This window comes from Cydia pomonella, chromosome 23, assembly GCF_033807575.1.
Source record: "Cydia pomonella isolate Wapato2018A chromosome 23, ilCydPomo1, whole genome shotgun sequence".
In the NCBI taxonomy this organism is placed as follows: domain Eukaryota; kingdom Metazoa; phylum Arthropoda; class Insecta; order Lepidoptera; family Tortricidae; genus Cydia; species Cydia pomonella.
This window is the reverse complement of record NC_084725.1, coordinates 6,428,971-6,441,976: the sequence shown is the minus strand read 5'-3', so window position 1 is coordinate 6,441,976 and position 13,006 is coordinate 6,428,971. Positions and strand designations below refer to the sequence as shown.

Genomic DNA, 13,006 nt, shown 5'->3' with positions numbered 1-13,006 from the left:
TATTCATACCGTAAATTATTGTAGGTGACTATTGTATAACATCGTGTGACAGGGACAACATAATAAATTACTATCAATACTATCATGATGTATGTCACACGATGTTGTATAATATTTTATAACAGCCAATTTGGCACCATAAAGGACATATTTGGAAAGCAGCGAACGTATCGACGGGTAGATTTCAACACGTTAGCATCACTCTTAAGCGGAGGCGGACGCTAAATTGTAGTTGATAAAAAGACCGTATTCCTTTGCAATAAGGTTTACGTATTGTGAGTCAACAGCGCGGGGAATGGTACAGTATACAAAAAGATTTTTCACCACAATTGCTAGGTGATGCGGTCCGTAAATCCAAAATTTTAAAATAGGGCTGTGTACCTCCGAAATTAGGCAGAAGTATATTTTTTTCCCTCACAAGTGTGATAAAGAATATTGTGTGTGAACTCGTGTTAATAAAATCTTCGGCTTTGGGTTACGATTCGCACTCGTTCTAAATTCTTGTTTACCGTCCTTAATACACAATGTCCTATTACAGATACGAACACATGTTGCTTTAGAAAATATCCCGGGGCGATTGCAGGAGTCACGTTACCAATTAAGGGGAAGTTTGGTTTTCAAGAACAAAAGCGGTTTTAAACAAAGGAAAAAAAATATTTAGAATTCTAGAGCCACCACCTGAGAGAAGCATAATCCTTCCTTAACCTATAAAAATTGTGGGTGAAACTTTATCATCCTAAAATTTACCTTTTAGATATGGCATTAGACGTGATAAAATACCTAGAAAGTTCCTAATAAATAAAATTAAAATTATATCTAGAGCGTATAGCAATAAAAAAAAGATGTTTTGTTTGTAGTTATAGACCTTTATAAAGTACTTATTCCCCATTCCAAAATTGTCGCATCAGAAACACTGTATAATCATTTGACGCGATCCCGAATTACGTTGGACCGCGAAATTTTAATAATGAATTTAAAACCGCCCTTCGAAATTTTAATCTTTAATTAGGATTCGGGTTGGTGGTTTTTTTAAACTCTTTGTCCCAATTATTTACACGTCTCGTGAATAACAATTATAATTTTTTTTTTGTCATAAATTTTATTTTTGATACCAGATTTTATCGCTGACTTGACTACAATTTCAACAGGCAACTATACTCATCGAGATAATTCTAACAAATCCAAACACGACCACCCATGGCCACCTCCTGTGTCCTTCATGAGATCAGCTCGGTGGTACCATAATATTGCATCGATATTTTCAGCTCAATCGAATAATGGGAAGTGGGTCTAATTTAGCTTGCAAGATTTAATCCAAACATATTTAATACATAATAAGATAATAACATTGCAAGCTAAATAAAAACTTTACTCAAACTATTGGGTGGCCTTGTTCATTGTGTTCTTTAGTAAGGACATGTCAATGATGTTTTGGCAATTTCAGCTTTAAGAACTGTTTTAGGTTTATAATGTTAGTAAAGTTAAAGCTGGCTATGAACGTCAAATCAAAACTATCTTCACAACTCCTTCTACTGGCTGAATCCTAATTCTAAGGCCCACCGTAAAAAATTGGTAGTTGAATTTGAAATGAATATGGTAGAATTTATTTTGTTTTAAAATCGAACGAAACAAAAGAAAAGCAACTTTGTTCCAATTGGAAATGGTTTAAATTACATTGAACTAATTAGTACTATGGGTAGGACCGTGGGCTTTAAGAGGATATCACACGAAGTTTTTGTATAAGTACCTAATAATAAAGTATTAATAATTTTATAATAAAATACACGATAACAGAGTTCGATTATACTTTCATCGGAACCACGATATATGATATATCTACATTGAAAACATAAATTAAGCCTTTCAAAAGGACATCGCCGAAAAGCCGATGACAAAAACGTGCTAACGAACAAAGCCCTTTCCCAAACAACTTATAGGTAAAATGGAGAATCATAACCAACCCCTTTGTCTTTACTTCTGCAGACAATCGATTCCATTTAATAATATTTCTTTAAGAATCACCCTTCTATTAGAGACCCTTTTGTTCTTAAAATGAGCATTCAAAGTTTCGCCAATTATTTTCCCTTTTTTATATTTAAGAATAATCGAGTTAAACGTATCGCTGATTTTTAAATTTGGATTAACGGATTGATTACTTGCTCGTTATTTTCTGGGATTTTAATTGGTATTTTTTCCTTATTTCGGAATTGAGGGCAGTGAAATAAAAAGGAGTTGTTTTATCTTTACAGCAATTTTACCTTAATTTGTACTTTTGTAAACGAATTTCCTAATTGTATTCGAAAATAAAATACTCCACGAAGATACTTATTTGAATAACAATAATAATTGAAATATAAAAAAATATTTATTGTCCTTTTAAAAGTACATTAAAATCCCTTAAGTATATAAATTTTGCTATTAAAAAAAGTGTCTTATATTACACCAATACAGAGCCAGACCAAGTTAACTCTGCATAGCATTTTCAATGACAAAATGTGGATATGTCATAATTAATATCAAACTTCCCTGAAAATACGTTTATAATAACACTGCATCACTTTGCTTTTCTTAACTCAGTTCAAATTTAGCTTGGATGGAATATTTTTCTCCCAAATAGAAGACGTAAGTAAATACTCCATGAAGATACCAACTTGAATAATAATAGAGGTGGATACACATTTCATTTAAATAACCTGAAACCGTACCTGGCTCTGAATGTTAACAAAAACTTAATAAAGCCTCCTTTACTTTACTCGGGTTTTGTGACGAAAAGGGAAAATGTATTCCGCCCAGATTTGGCGCGTAGAGTCAATAGTTACCGTTCAGGGCGCGTTTCCATAGTTTCGTTTTGATGACGGATGACAGATATAATTTTGACGGCCTCCTAGCCTCGTCTATAGTGATCCTGCCTACGAAGCAAGAGGTCCCGGGTTCGAATCCTGGTAAATCCCTTTATGTCTTAGTTATGGATGTTTCCTATGTACATAAGTATGTATATAAGTACTCGGGATTTGTGACGAAAATGGAAAACGTATTCTGCCCAGATTTGGCGCGTAGAGTCAATTTTATGTTAAAGGAAAAAAAATATTTAATTTTCACCCCACTCAATAAAAAAGAGATTTCGCTAGTCTAAAAAATTAAATAAAAAATTTGCTATGATTCTCGTGACAAAGGATACCATTTTAACCGACTTTTAAAAGAGATAGAGCTTTGTTAAATCTTCGAAAAATATTTAGCTCTTAGGGTGAAGCAAAGGAGCGTATTTTTTTTAGTTGTGAGTCGCATAATTTCGCTTGCTCAATTTCTGCTGCGGCGATTCGGTTTCAGGCTTACTTTCTTACTTTCCTCAGATACCAAAGACCGCCATGCTTCTTTGTCCAAAACCGTTTCTGTCTAGTCAATTTCGCTAAGGTCTTTTTGCACTTTGTCTTTCCAGCGGCACCTAGGGCTTCAAGACGGTAATCGGCAATTTGTAACTCTGAAGTACGCCCTCCTGCTCGCTGCACTGCCATCAGTCTGGCGGGTTTGGTTAACACGGTAACACAAAATAAGTAGTTTGCCGACTCACAAAATTACGCTCGTCTTTCTTGGCTCGAGCATGCCGGTTGTCAACCAAATCACGATAATGGAAACCCGCACCAAATCTTCCATTGCAGATTAACTCCTTTGATTTCCAAATCACAACGTCTAAGACATTGTAACTAAAAACCTTCTAAATACTCTTCCACCGTCACCTTTAATGTAACGCTATAAAGTCCACATTCGCCTGGAAAACTCAAGTTATTGCGATCTATCCTCTTATATGAATAATTCAGATGACGTTTATTAAGTAGGTATAGTGACACCCTTCGGGAGAGTTTGACATTGTTGTACCTCTTTCTGTTATATTGCTGTTATGTTTGTTAGAAAGAGATAGATGGAAGTTAGGAACGTTATCAAGCTTAATAGCTGTTTTAAACACTTTAAAAAAATAAGTTACTGCAAATATGTAACAATTATTATTTAATTGCTGTAACAATTATAAGTCATATACGATCATTTACATTCTTTTTCTTTTTTATGTAAAAGTTACTAATTTTTAAAAAGCGTTTTTCAATAAAAACGCACGCCAAGATTGTTTGCCTTTTTTCTAATGCCGAAAAGTATAGTGTTTACGTAATAAATGGTTTTAGCCTAGTAAGAGCCAGGTTAATTTATGTGTTTTTGAATTTGGAACTTCTTGTATTTTTTGTAATAGTTCATAATTCAAATCGAATTTATCCATCAAGCATAATCCGACTTTAAAATACGTACTTAGTTACTTTATTTAAGTTATTTATTTATTTAAGTACATTGAATATTTTTCTGCGCTAATAAGGCACTTAATTAACCCTAATTTGATTGCAATAATGTTTACAGATAATTGTCTCGACAATGGACTATAGACTAAATCTAAGTAAAAAATAATTGATTCCTTTGTCATTTTCAAGCTTAGAGTCACAAGTTACTTCACCTTTAAAAAAAAATAAATCTCACGAAAATCTTTTTTTCCAGGTACACTTCAAGAGAAGTAATCAACAGTCCTAACTTCTATGCAGTCACAATTGGCTCGAAGAAACTCGCGCCATCTCTCGGTTGGTAGTTTGCAACTTTGTCCTCCGAACCAGCAAGTTCCTTACTTAGACAAAGTCGTATGTTTACCTATAGTGACATATGACTGTTTCGAATTAAGTTTTAGTTGGGTGAGTTTGTGTGATGGCAAAGATGAGGAATCTTGAGTTGGTGTTAGATGCATTGTCGTATGAAAATGGCGGCGTTTGTTTTTGTAAAGTTTCTTAGGTTCAATATTGGTATGAGACTACGTATGAGTACATATGAAATGTACTTAAGTAAACCTATTTACATTTGTCACCCTTCTAAGATCAGTACCCCTAGTGTAAATTTATTCGATAGCGAAACGTGTCGTACGCGTTTGCGTTAAGTCTGATTTTGTATGGGATTTAGAAACACCGCGCCAAGCGGGACGTTTTGGAAACTCTAAATCCCATACAAAATGAGACTTAACGCAAACCTACGTCACGTTTCGCTGTCGAATAAATTTACACTAGACGTACTGAAGTATTTTGTATTTTTTTTAATTCGAACGTTCTATTCTTCGTTCTGTACTTTTAATTTTTTTGTGGATGGGGATTTTCGTATTCATATAATTACTTAAATACTTCAGTCAAGTTTCTAACTTTTTCAATATCGATGACAATAGGGATGACAAATGACGATCCAGGATCCAATAAGTCTCTGACCTATTTCCAATGAAAATCCTGTTTAAATGTAGTCACGAAAAACACCTTACGAGAAACTGTTCAGATTAATCCCTGCCGCTACTTTCCGCCATCTCTACGCGACAACATTTCCATCTTCACCACTTACATGGTCGGCAGTCCTCAACTGTGCGTTTCTCCAGAAACTTCCCTCCCCGCACGGCTAAACTGTGGAATGAACTGTCGCCAGCGGTATTTCCGGACCGATACGACCTTCAAACCTTCAAGAAAAAAGCGTACTCTGTTTTAAAGGCAGGCTACGCTCTTACTCCTGTTGCAGGCGTCCATGGGCGACTGTAATTACTTCAGCTTATTTGCCTCCTATATCATATAAGTAAACTAATTATACAAAGCAGCATTGTATAAACTAGTGCATACCACTAACCTCACAATAAAATTAAGATATTGTTCGCCGCACGTTAAAATATATTTAAACTTTGCACCGCGGTATGACAGTATGATTAATGCCTGGCTTTATATAAGGGGCGCTGTTCGCGTTCAATGGTGCGTAATCGATAGTGGCGTAGTTAGCAATACTTGTTCCCGTTTATTCAATAATTTAATAAGCTTGGGTTAAGAGGGAAGAATAGCTTTGCGATCCAACCCGAACGTATTTTTTTATACAGTCACGTCTGAAAATATCGATACGAAAAATGTGCCAAAAATGTCTATACACTATCTTAATATATGGGCAATAAAGTCGTCCCCCGACGCTGCTTAACTTCGGTGATTGTATGAGAACTTCGAGATTGGAAATAAATATTTATTTTATTCTGTTCTTAGTATTTGTTGTTATAGCGGCAACAGAAATATATAATCTGTAGTAATTTCAACTGGTTAACTATCACGGTTCATGTGATACAGCCTGGTGACAGACGGACGGACAGCGGAGTCTCAGTAATAGGGTCCCGTTTGACCCTTTGGGTACGGAACCCTAAAAACAATGTATAATCAATAATCATAATTATTGTCTTAGATATCCGTAAACATAATATACACTCCAATCAGGTGTGATATACGGATCTAAATACGGATCAACACATATTATTCAAGCATGAATACATCCTACATATATTTACCTACATTATGAAGCAATACCATCCTAAATATAAACCTGTACGTTTTGTAAACACGATTATCCTCATTCAAAAATCAATCTAAAACACTTTATTATACAGTTCAAATTACCTTCCCCATTCCTTAGTATGAGTTCAATTCACGACGTATAAAGCCAATGAAATTTCAATCTATAGTAGTTGATTTAAGGTTGATTTCAGTTTGCAGGACGCCGACGTGACCATTGTATTAGGTACAGTGTTAGTTGGTACTAAGGAATATTGACTAGATGCAATCTCTTGAGAGGTGACGGCGGTATGCGAGATGGGTGCAGTATCCTAATTTATGCAATAGGAATAGCTTCGTTGGGATTGTATTGGATATGTGTGAATTACGTAAGGGCTTTTCACACTTATGGCTACGTTGGTTATTAGGATGCAAAAGCGGTCAATGGTTAGCGACTGCTAGAGGCATCTAGAAACTTCAACTTCCGGGTAAAGTATTACTTTGACGAAATCTGTTCAATTAATAATAGAAATGCATTGAATTACTTTTCAGGAAGTTTTCAGAAATATTCCTTGGGATGCAAAAACATACACACCACGTTATTGTATAGCATTAAGTTAAATTTAAATTCTTATTTTAAGTGAATATTGTATATTCTTATGAGAATAAATTTCTTAAACCATAAACCATAATATGAATTCGTTACTTTATATAGAATTTTGGTATTTCTATCACCATTTAATTATTGATTACATTTTTATAAAAATATTACCATTTCTGGAAATGTTGAAAACTGTCAAGGGCTTGTAGATATATTTATTTAAACAGTTCTGTTGTATATACAATGTAATAGACTATAAATCTTTTGCGGACTGGTACTATGTATTGTATTAAGTAGATATTTATGTCAGATTCCAGTGAATAATATAATAGATGACTACTATACACTATTTATTGCACAAGCCTAAATCTAGATAACTTAAAGCTATCATTTACTAAAAGTCAACCGGTGTTACTGTTGGGTTTTCTATAGTAATGATTTAGTGGAATTTATAGGTAGGTCTCACTTTAGGTTACTAGTTTGAACTCTAGGCGCAAATTTAGTGCTTAAAGTTGCATAAGTACCATTATTTATGTGTTAGGTTAGTTATGGCGATGTGAAAGGCATGGTATATGTACGTTAGATCATTTCTATCAGAGACTAGTAAATTAATAAGGATTGGCAGTAACAGTGTTAATAACGAAAAACTGATTTGTTAATATTATTATGTTGGTTCCTTGTTACATAAGCGCGACCTAGAGGAATTAATGCTGTAATTGACTTAGCATTTCTGATATTGGGTATTGCGAATGCTTACCCTGAAAAGGTAAAGTTTTGAATGAACTAAGAAACTATTAACGCTGAAAGTAAAAAATAGTACAATTGTAAAGGATGTATCTATTACAATATGTGTACATTGTGCATTATTCACCAGGGCTGACTATAAAATAGACAATTCACTATTAAAAAAAAATTGAATACGAAGCTCAACTTTGGCGTGAAACTGAAACATATTACATATGAAACTTATCTAACAATTACATCCCTTTCAAAACCAGGCCAATTAACTAGAACTTTAACGCGAATAAAAACCAAACCTCCGGTACACAATCCCTGCGCGCTAACAAGCTGGGCTAAAAAACCGCGCCCATTCAGACATCGTCAACCTTTCACAATTAAAACATGTCAACTAAAAAGCCATAACGCCGCGCGTTTTTCCTTCAAACAAAAAACTCGAGGCGCACCGCACTTCCACTACGAATATGAGTGCGGTAGGGTATGCGGCGACCGGATGTCTGCATTGTTTGTGTATGGGAAGCTGCGCAAAGGAAAACTTACATTTACTAGTTTTCGTACCTACTTTCAAATATCTACTGACTTTGTCCTTTAAATTCGAGATTTTGATTGAAGGCTTTAAAATGTTTATTTATTTAAGTTAAGGGTAAATATCGTGTGATTGTGCGAGTGTCCACTGTGTGCATCTTATCTTTTCTTATTTATAGGTACCTTTAAATTAGCAATTCTCGTATACCTATATATTAATATATTTATACATTTGGGGGACCTCGGTAACGGCTCTAACGATTTCGATGAAATTTGCTATATGTTTTCGGGGGCAAAAAATCGTTGCGTATTTTTACATGCAATCAATGTGTACCGCGGTGGGAGGATGGCAACATTCATTGCATGTAAAAATACGCAAGTAAGCATAACGGGTTAGCACTGATTGACTAGCACGTTATCTTTTCGCGGATTAGCAAAGTAATATTTGTTTTAATTAGTATGGATTTCCGCAAAGTAACACCTGACTCTATTTTTTATTTATTTATTTAAACTTTATTGCACAATACATGAAGAGTACAAATGGCGGACTTAATGCCAGAAGGCATTCATTATTGAGACAAAAGATACCTAAAGCTACCTAAACAATTCCTCTTTAGACGTGCACGTCTCATCCCTTTGCAAACCTCACGCCCAACGGTCGGCACAGACCCGCTCGTCCCACAATGAAACTGTTGCTAACTAGGTCAACACCTGCGTACTCCGATGTGCTATTATCTGTGGATCTAGGTAATATCGCGAGTAATGTGGAATGTACGTTTTGATGAGTGCCCGTGAGTGGCTGTGAGTTGCGCTTTTCGCCTTTTTAACGCAAACATAAGGCCACTAAGAACCTGTGAATCAATTTGGAGTATGGTTTATTTCAAATATGTATTGAAATAGAATCTTTCTTTACGGTCACAATAATAGACTGCGAAAGTTGGGAAATGTTGTGTTGCGCGCGTTTTAGGGCTCCTCTACACGATGGCTTATCGTAGGCCAGTCTAAGTGATACAGCTAAGCGGTGGTATGAGATAGCAATATCACTTGCTCCCTCTAACGCATAAATGCGTCCCCTGGACTGCCCTACGCTGGGCCATCCTGTAGAGGAGCCATTGGCGAGACGCGCCGGTAAGGAATATTCCAGGCCTAGTCCGGTAAAGTGACATTGACTGCGCCTCACGCTCTGCGACGTACCTACATACATTGAACTTTTTGCCAAACTGTTTATGACACTTTCTATTACTGCTTCATGGCCCTTGAATTAAATTTTGATTACAACCATTCTGATCCGGAAACAAATTCAATCATCCACCATGAAAAAGCCCACACAATCACAATAAAATTGTAACTAACCAATAAACCCCACATTCCTATGTCGCAACCAAAATCAATATTTACCTACCTGTGCCATAAACATTAATCCATATTAGCTTAAATACGGTCTTAAAACAGCCTTAAAATGGCTATAAACTTGCACCATCCTCAGTGATTAAATATATTAATACGTGAAAAATATAGGCGGCCGTAAATATGATATTAACGGTTTAAGCTTATCTCTTCATAAAAGACGTATCTGTGTACACGTTCCATAGTCACATACGACTTTTGTAAAGTTACTGTTTATCTATGGGAGTGACTTATATTAGCGATTTTGCTGGTGTGTGTTGGTTTACGATTCGTATTTTCATGGTGATAATAATTTAGTTTCACGAGCTGATTGGGTGTTATTGTTTTCCGCCCTTATTTTAAGAGGTAGGGAAGTCAGCGTTTGACAACGTTAGTTATGCGTTGTATGCTTGCAGCTTTTGAATGATTAGTTAATTTTAATAATAATTTTAAATGCCTCCGTTGACCGTTCCTACGATGTATGTACATCAGAAGTGGATGTGTGTGCAAAAACTCGGATTACACGCATTCAGGACCGGATTAAACCCTGATCGTCCATACAAAGAGAGAAAACGTTTTTCCACTTTTAAGTATTTTACATTCTCTATTTCTCCATTGACACAATGAAAACTAGCTTTTCCTGTTTTTCAAAATCTGCATTGATTTATCTGCAGCCTACGATACCGTTAACATCAGGATCTTACTGTCAAAAGTTGCCAACGTCACTCGAGATGGAGGCTTCGTTCGTGTACTTGGTGAGCTGCTACGGAACCGCTATTTTCAAGTCCACCTCAACACGGAGAAAAGCCGATGGCGACGCCAAAAGAATGGTCTACCCCAAGGCAGCGTGTTGGCACCAACCCTCTTCAACCTATACACGAACGATCAGCCAAGCTCACCGGGGACTCAACGTTTCCTCTACGCAGACGATTTAGCCCTCGCAGCTCAGTGTCGCTCCTTTGAAAATGTGGAAGGGACTCTGTCTGAGGCATTGGAGCAACTCGGAAGTTACTATAGGGCTAACTGCCTCCGGCCAAACCCAAGCAAAACTCAGACCTGTGCGTTTCACCTGCGCAACCATCACGCAAATAGACCCCTTCGCGTAGAGTGGGATGGAGCGACGCTTGAACATTGCCCCCACCCGCGATATCTGGGAATAACGCTGGATAGAGCGCTAACCTACAGGGCGCACTGTTCTAACACACGCATGAAAGTTAGTGCGCGAAACAACTTGCTGCGTAGGCTAACTTCAACAAGCTGGGGCGCCACCGCACACACCTTGCGTACCACCGGACTAGCTCTGTGCTTTTCTGCTGGAGAGTTTGCCTGCCCAGTCTGGCATCGGTCCCCGCACGCCGGCCTCGTAACCGCCGCGCTCAATGACACCTGCCGCGCCATCTCAGGCTGCCTCAAGCCGACCCCGCTCAACAAGCTTTACCCATTAGCTGGAGTGGCTCCCCCTGATATACGCAGAGAGGTAGCCTGCGCTATTGAAAAGCACAAACAGGAGAACGACCAGCGGCACCCCCTGCATGGACACATCCCGCCACCTGCTCGTCTTAAAAGCCGCAGGAGTTTTATGCGGAGCACCAGCCCCCTGCAGGGTGAGCCGGCCGATGTGCGCCGCTTGCTGTGGCAGACCCGGTGCCCTCCACCAGACGTGTACGTGCAGGCTTTGGAGCAACTACCGCCTGGCCATAAAGAACCTTGGCCAATTTGGAAGTCCTTAAACAGGCTCAGGTCCCAAGTTGGTCGCTGCAAGCAAAATATGGCCAAATGGGGATTGCTCCGTAGCTCCTCGACTCAATGTACCTGCGACACAGCAACGCAAACCATGGCACATCTACTGGCGTGCCCCACATGCCCGCATCACTGCTCGGAGCTGGATCTGAGGGACGCGACAGCCAGGGCTGTCAACACCGCTGCCTATTGGGCTTCCATCGTATAAAAAAAAAAAGGGAACCTCGACACGAAAAGAAGAAGAAAATCTGCATTACAAAAAAAAATGTTTTTTTTTTAATGCGAAACCTATAAACCTAGACAATTTTAGGCTGAAGCGATCAACATCAAAATCAAAGTAATTTAGGTAGTGGAAAACGCTTTCTCTCGAAATGTAATTGCAAATTTCAATTAAAAAAAAATACCTTTATTTCGCTAAAATCGCAAAGTCATTCCCTTTTAAGGTATTAATGCTTTCCAGCTTACTGGAAATTAATTCCTCAAAACGCTTTTTTATCTTATTTGATTAGCCTAAACTACAAGCTAGATTCACTGCAATCTGCATTCATACAAAATAAGTACAGCTTTTAATAAAATCGTTATCGTGTGAATAGCACGAGTTAAGGCGCCCCACCCAATCGATAAAACATTTTTATTCGCGATTATAAAATCGGAGGGGAGACGATTATGAGTGGTAGTCGCGTGCTGGCCATTAACATTAAAAAAAACCAGTCCATTGCAATAACAACCCTATGCTCTTAAAATACGCTTTAAAATTCGCTAACTCGCACTTTTTTTTTTTCTTTCACGTCAGTTTGATTTCAACTTTATTCGTTTAGTTTTAAAATTGAGTATCGCTTGGTGAAAAATGGTTGTATCTGCCAGTACGCGCTTAATATCCTCTTTGTAATTTAAATTAATGTGTGGTCCTTGTATTGAGAGCATTGGTTTTCTAGTGCTTTCTAGCATGTTGTTATAGCCTGCGTATGACATGTTAGTCTATTATGCACTTGAAATAAATCTGTGCACGAAGTTAATAATTTAGAGTTGAAAAATGCTGGTATGTGGTTAAAAATGTCGCTTACAGCAAAATTTTATTTGTATAATATTATGTTGTTATTACATTAGAAAAAACAATAAATGTGTTTTATTTTTATAAAAAATCATCCCGCGTAAAAATACTAAAAAGTCAGATAGTCACAATAATTAAGATTGGCTTCACCATAACACTTTAAACTCTCGCGTTTTGCACACATATTTAATGTCATTGACGGGTCTAACCTAACGCGATTAAATTTCATTACTTTACCTTTTACCAGACGTTTCAGCTAGTTTGTATAATATTTATTATAAAATAAATGGATTCTAAATAGATACGAGCATACGACAATAATAACGCATGTGGTATCGAAAATAGGATCGAATACAGATGCCAAATGTTTTAACCAGATGTAAAATCGTATTAAATGCACGACCCATAAAGATCAGCAATGATTCGCACGATCAGTAGCCACATGTCATTATTATTGTCAAAATTCTAAACAATCCTAAACGACATGTCGCTTACAGCAAAATTCACTGTACTACAATCGAAATAAGAATATTTTTAACGTAAACGCCAAGCGTGTCAGAAGCATTGGTTTGAATGGTCACATATTTACACCCCCAGTTCGTTAAC

General features: G+C 37.1%; 1 protein-coding gene across 8 annotated transcripts in view; it reads left to right on the top strand.

The window, feature by feature from the left end:
- LOC133530728 (latrophilin Cirl-like) overlaps window positions 1–13,006 on the top strand; it is a 474,969-nt gene that overhangs the window by 145,194 nt on the left and 316,769 nt on the right. For 7 of the 8 annotated variants that reach the window (XR_009801369.1, XR_009801368.1, XM_061868758.1 and 4 more), the window contains exon 2: window positions 4,534–4,613. The exons of the other annotated variant lie outside the window; for it this stretch is intronic. Coding sequence is in view for 5 of the 7 variants with exons in the window: in XM_061868758.1 (XP_061724742.1) it covers window positions 4,534–4,613 (80 nt within the window). In the remaining 2 variants the exon portion in view is untranslated. The remainder of the gene's footprint in view (window positions 1–4,533; window positions 4,614–13,006) is intronic. 8 annotated transcript variants of the gene reach the window in all.